Consider the following 5,566-nt stretch of genomic DNA (forward strand, 5'->3'; position numbering starts at 1 on the left):
GGAGGGTAAAATTGTGTTTTTTTTGTAAAATGTTAATAGTTGGTAAGAAATGAAATAATTTTCCAAATTTGATCAAAATACGTTCATAAACAAGCAAACTACAACAGTTTACTTATTCTCCATAAGAATAACATGGGAATTTTAAATTTACAATTTTTTGGAATTTTCTTTGAGTAGGATTATTGTTACCAGCTGAGTTATGAAGTATGAATCATCTGCTATTTGGTTGTTTACATTATTTTTTTAGTTTTTGTAAATAAATAGTTTTTGGTTGAGTTTACTTAAAATGAGTTTTAATAATTAATTATTCTATATTGGCGACGAGAAAATGCCGAGGAAAACAGACCAGTCTCAGTATAGGAGTGTAATTGACTGTAGTAACATGTCTTGCATACAAGATAGAATGAGCAGATTTTCATTTAAAGAGTATAATAGTGAACAATTGTGGGAAGACTACATAGCTCGTTTTGAGTTGACCTGCAGAGTTAAGGGACTGGGTGGTACTAACACAGAAGAACAAGCGGCTCGGCGAGATCTTCTATTGGCAAATATCGGAGAGGAGCACCTCAGGGCACTGTCGGACCAGATGTATCCAAGGGCCTGGGAGGAGTGCACCTACGACGAAGTCAAAGAGGAAGCCAACCGGTTGTTCAAGCCTACAAGGACCCTTTTTGCAACAAGGTTTGAGTTCGAAAGAGCAATAAGAAAAGATGGTGAGACATTTATTTTGTTTTATAACAGATTGAAGTCTTTAGCTAGAAGTTGTAAATATGGAGATAGCTTAGATGAACGAGTACGAGATAGGTTTGCAGTAGGAAGTAACTGTCCAGAATTTGAAGTCGAAGTCAGACAAAGATGGCCCGAGGGAGTTAATAACCGAGGTGAGCGTGTTAAGTCAACAGTAGTACTAGAGTTAGCTCAATCTATGGAACGAGCGAGAGAAGAAGTTTCCAAACATTCGTGTAAAAATGAGATTCTTAAAGTAAGTGACAGTAAGGAAAAGAGGAAACCAGAGGTACAGAAATCTATTGGCTTCAATAGGTGTTATAGATGTGGGTTTACACATGACTCTAGTGAAGATAGGTGTCCTGCTATTTCTGCTGTGTGCAAGAAATGTTCAAGGAGAGGCCACTTCGCAAGAATGTGCAAAAGTAAACATAATTTTTTCAAGAGAACAGATGGTAATTTGAGAAAAGTAGATGATTCTTGTGATCAAACTTACGATGATGAGTGTAGTTCTGATATTGATGTTAGCGGAACACAAATTAGGTCTGTCAAGAGTAAGGTTCCCAGAGCTACGATAGATGTAGAATTGAACGGGTATAATGTTAGAATGGAGTTTGATTCAGGAGCTCGGGTAAGTGCTATAAGTTTGTCTCTTTGGGATAAGATCAATTCAAGTGGCGAATCTCTAAAAAAGACGTCTGATGTAATCACTGGCTATGGGAAAAATAAGCTAGAAGTCATGGGTAAGGCTTTTGTGGACGTTACTTTACGTAATCGTACTAAGCGATTGCCAGTTATTGTATTACTAGAAGATAATGTTCCATTGTTTGGGTTGCCGTGGAGTGTAGCTTTCAATCTTAGTTTGCCTAGGGAAGTAAGGGTTAGGCGTATTGATAATGGAAAGACAAATAGTAAAGAGACAGGCAAGAATGAAGAAAGTTGTAGAAAAGAGTTACAAAAAGAAGTTGTGACATTAACTCAGGAGTTTTCTGAACTCTTTCGTGATGAGCTAGGAACGATATCTGACTCTAATGAAGTTATCCATCTAAAAAGTGGAACAAAACCTGTATCTTACGGGGCACGACGAGTTCCATTCCCCTTAAGGGAGGCAGTGGAGAGAGAATTACGGCGATTAGTACAGGAAGGAGTTTTGGAAGCAGTGGACCCTTCCGAAACACCGATAGAATGGAGTACCCCAACTGTCAACGTAGACAAGGGTGGAGGTAGAGTCAGAATCTGTGGCGATTTTCGTACAACCTTGAATCCAAACATAGTTCCGGAGAGACACCTCTTGCCGACCTTTGATGACTTGACTTCCAAATTAACTGATGGAAAGATATTTTCAGTGATAGATCTTCGAGACGCGTACTTGCAAATGAAAGTACACCCTGAGTCACAAAAGTATCCTACAATAGCAACTCATGTAGGCTACTTTCGCTACAAAAGGTTGCCTTTTGGGCTTTCCTCAAGTCCAGCAAAATTTCAAAGGTACATGGAAAGTTTACTAAAAGGACTTAATGTTGGAGTTCTACTTGATGATATAATCATTTCTAGTAAGGATACGACCACCCATATAACCACTCTTAGAGAAGTTTTGAGGCGGCTAGAATCAAGTGGAATAAGAGCAAAACTATCAAAATGTAAGTTCTTTCAGAAGTCTGTAAAGTATTTAGGTCATACAATAGATGGGAATGGTATTCATCCCTCCGAAGACAAAGTTGAAACCATAAGACACGCACTAAGGCCAAGAAACGTGAAAGAATTACGAGCTTTTCTAGGGGCACTAAATTTTTATGAAAGGTACATACCTAATCTTCATGCGATCGCTTCGAGCTTGCATAAGCTGACTGGTACGAAGACTAAATGGAAATGGACTGACACCGAACAAACTACGTTCGAAAAGTTGAAGAATATCCTGTCATTAGAGAAGACATTAGTCCCATACGACATATCAAAGCCGATCATTATTGAATGTGATGCTAGTGAACAAGGGGTGGGTTCAGTGCTGTTACATTTGATGCCGGATGGAACGGAAAGGCCAGTCATGTACGCCTCGAGGACACTAACGGAAGCAGAAAAAAGGTATGCTACAGTTGACAAGGAAGCACTGGCGTTAGTTTTTGCCGTGAAGAAGTTTAGACAATACCTCAGTGGAAGACATTTCAAGGTGAGGACGGACCACAAGCCACTTGAAAGAATATTTGGAATGCATCGAGATCTTACCAAAGTAGTAAACAACCGCTTGGTTCGTTGGGCTTTGTATTTAATGGAGTATGATTTTGAGATCCAGTACATCAAGGGACAGGATAATTGTGTGGCTGATTTTTTGTCTCGGTTTTCACTCAAGACACAAGAAGTATTAGATCCAGATGAGAGAGAGATTCGAGCATTGGTTCAGGAGAAAATTGACGTAGTTTATCAAAATCATGAACTTGTAAGAGAGTATAAGAAAGACCCAAATATGAAGAAACTTACAGACTACCTGGAGCATGGTTGGCCAAAAGATACAGAAAGCTTGCCATCATCTATGAAACCATATTGGAATAAGAGAGAAGAGCTGACATTAGAAAACGGCATAATCATGCGATTAGGAAGAATTGTGGTGCCACAGATTTTGAGAGAAAATGTATTGAAAGAACTCCACAAAGGACATCCTGGAATAGAGGCCATGAGATCCCTATCAAGGTATTATGTTTGGTGGCCTAATCTGAATAAGGATGTTGAGGTTTATGTCCGTAGATGCCACCCTTGCCAGAGTAACCGATCATTTGACACAGAAGTGCCTCTATATCCTTGGAATGTGCCAAGTGATCCTTGGGAGAGAATTCATCTCGACTTCGCAGGTCCATTTGACAACCGATTCTGGTTAGTAGGAATCGATGCTTACTCAAAATGGGTTGAGATCGAAGTTATGGACCGTACGACAACTGCTGCTCTTGTAAATAGATTAAGGACTTGGTTTTCGAGGTATGGTATTCCTAAAAAAATTGTATCCGATAATGGCACCCCATTCACGTCCCATGAGTTTAAGACTTTTTGTAAGAACAATAACATATGTCATGTCACATCAGCGCCGTATCATCCAAAAACCAATGGTTTAGTGGAGAGGATTATCAGAACCTTCAAGAGTCGATATAGTGCTTGCAAACAAGAAGGTCTCAGTTCATCACTTGCACTTTTACAAGTGTTGCTTGCGTATCGAAACACCCCACAAAAGACCACAGGACAACCACCATCAGTCCTTTTCTATGGTAGAAGATTACCAACAGCTTTGGATAGGTGGAGGTGTAATAGCAGAGAGAGAATAGAAAATCAAGTGTGGCGACAGAAGTACTACCACGACTTAAAATCCAAACCAAAGGAGTTTTCTGCCAAACAAGAAGTGTGGGTTCAAAATTAAACGAAGAAGGGCTGGAGACCAGGAACAGTACAAGAAAGGACGGGAGAGCTGTCGTACACAGTTGTAGTTGGGGGAGATGTAAAGAGAAAACACGCTGACCAGCTGAGAGCAAGAGAAGGTGCAACTGATCCACCTCAATGGAAAATGCAAATGGAAACTGAAAATGATGATGTACATAGTTTCGGAAACTCAGCCTAAATTGGGTGGGGAGAAATGTAGGATTATTGTTACTTTGTAACCGTTAAGCGCATAATAACGCTTCAATATACTAAATTATTTGTTTTTTTAAGCTCTACAAAATGGTTTGGAAATAAATTGCAAAATTTTAAGTTTTTTGGGTCAACAATGGGAAAAACCTATTTTTACCCCATAAAACCCCCCGTAAACACCCGTTCCCATGGTCCGATCATGCTGGATCGCGAACTCGTTCAAATAAACGTAGGTTTACACGTTTGTACCAAATTTCATCAAAATCGGATCATTTTTGCTTGAGTTATCGTGCTGACGGACACATATATATATAAATATATAAATATATAAATATATAAATATATAAATATATATATAAATATATATATATATATATATATATATATATATATATGAATTTGAACGGATGGTGTTTTTGGCCTCTAGGGACCTCAAAACGAAAAAAAAATCGGTCCCGCGTCCAGGTCTTACCATGAGTACTACGGTAATAGCTTATTCCCTATATGGGAAATTCGCTAAAAAATATTAACATGGGCCTTATGGGTTGCCATGCTGGTGACGAAATAACAACAAAATATAAACAGAAAATCATAAAAAATTGAAGAAATTCCAATCGCATGTTTTATTTACAGCATAGGGTGAAAATAGCCTGTACATTACATAGTTTTGGTCGATGTTTTGACAACTGGACGACCGCTAAACACCAAACCGATAATTAAACACCAATATAATTAGTCAATATATTTAACTATTGGAAATATCTAACAGTATTTTAAAATAACGAGTGACATATTTCCTACTACAATTGATTTTCGTCATTGACAATACTGCATTGTAGATTTTACCTCTTTAGCTCATTATCATGGACACAGACCTTGAGATCTGTAAACGTCTTACACAGTAATAAGGTTATGACAAGTAATAGTTTAGTAGCATAATATTTACTTTGCAGTAAGTATATGCTATAAAATATTTATTTGAAAACCCAATAATTTCAATTTTATACATAGATCGGTTTTTAATCGACGATTAGTATTAAGTTAAACAATAAATGCACATATATCCTAAAATTTAAATTGAAAATTGTAATCTCTTCCTTAAATATGATTGCGCATCATAGATCCTGTGGCTTAAAGCATATCACACATTCGCAGAACTTAAACATTTCGAAGAAATATGCCTCTCATACATTGAGTTGCCTAAACACAGAGGCTTTAAAAATATGACGTC

The 5,566-nt window shown here is 37.8% G+C and overlaps 1 protein-coding gene across 1 annotated transcript; it reads left to right on the plus strand.

Moving 5' to 3' along the window:
• The first annotated feature begins 328 nt into the window (after positions 1–328).
• Positions 329–4,126, plus strand: LOC129000395 (uncharacterized protein K02A2.6-like). The gene has a single exon (XM_054427360.1). It carries the CDS (start codon positions 329–331, stop codon positions 4,124–4,126), a length of 3,798 nt encoding a protein of 1,265 aa, XP_054283335.1.
• The last annotated feature ends 1,440 nt before the right edge of the window (positions 4,127–5,566 follow it).

Source organism: Macrosteles quadrilineatus, unplaced genomic scaffold, assembly GCF_028750875.1.
Source record: "Macrosteles quadrilineatus isolate MER2022 unplaced genomic scaffold, UCM_ALF_1.0 Scaffold_8__2_contigs__length_117827958, whole genome shotgun sequence".
NCBI classification, from domain to species: domain Eukaryota; kingdom Metazoa; phylum Arthropoda; class Insecta; order Hemiptera; family Cicadellidae; genus Macrosteles; species Macrosteles quadrilineatus.

Excerpts from the sequence above, each read along its gene's own strand:
- LOC129000395 (XM_054427360.1), top strand. The coding sequence starts at position 329 with ATGCCGAGGAAAACAGACCAGTCTCAGTATAGGAGTGTAATTGACTGT.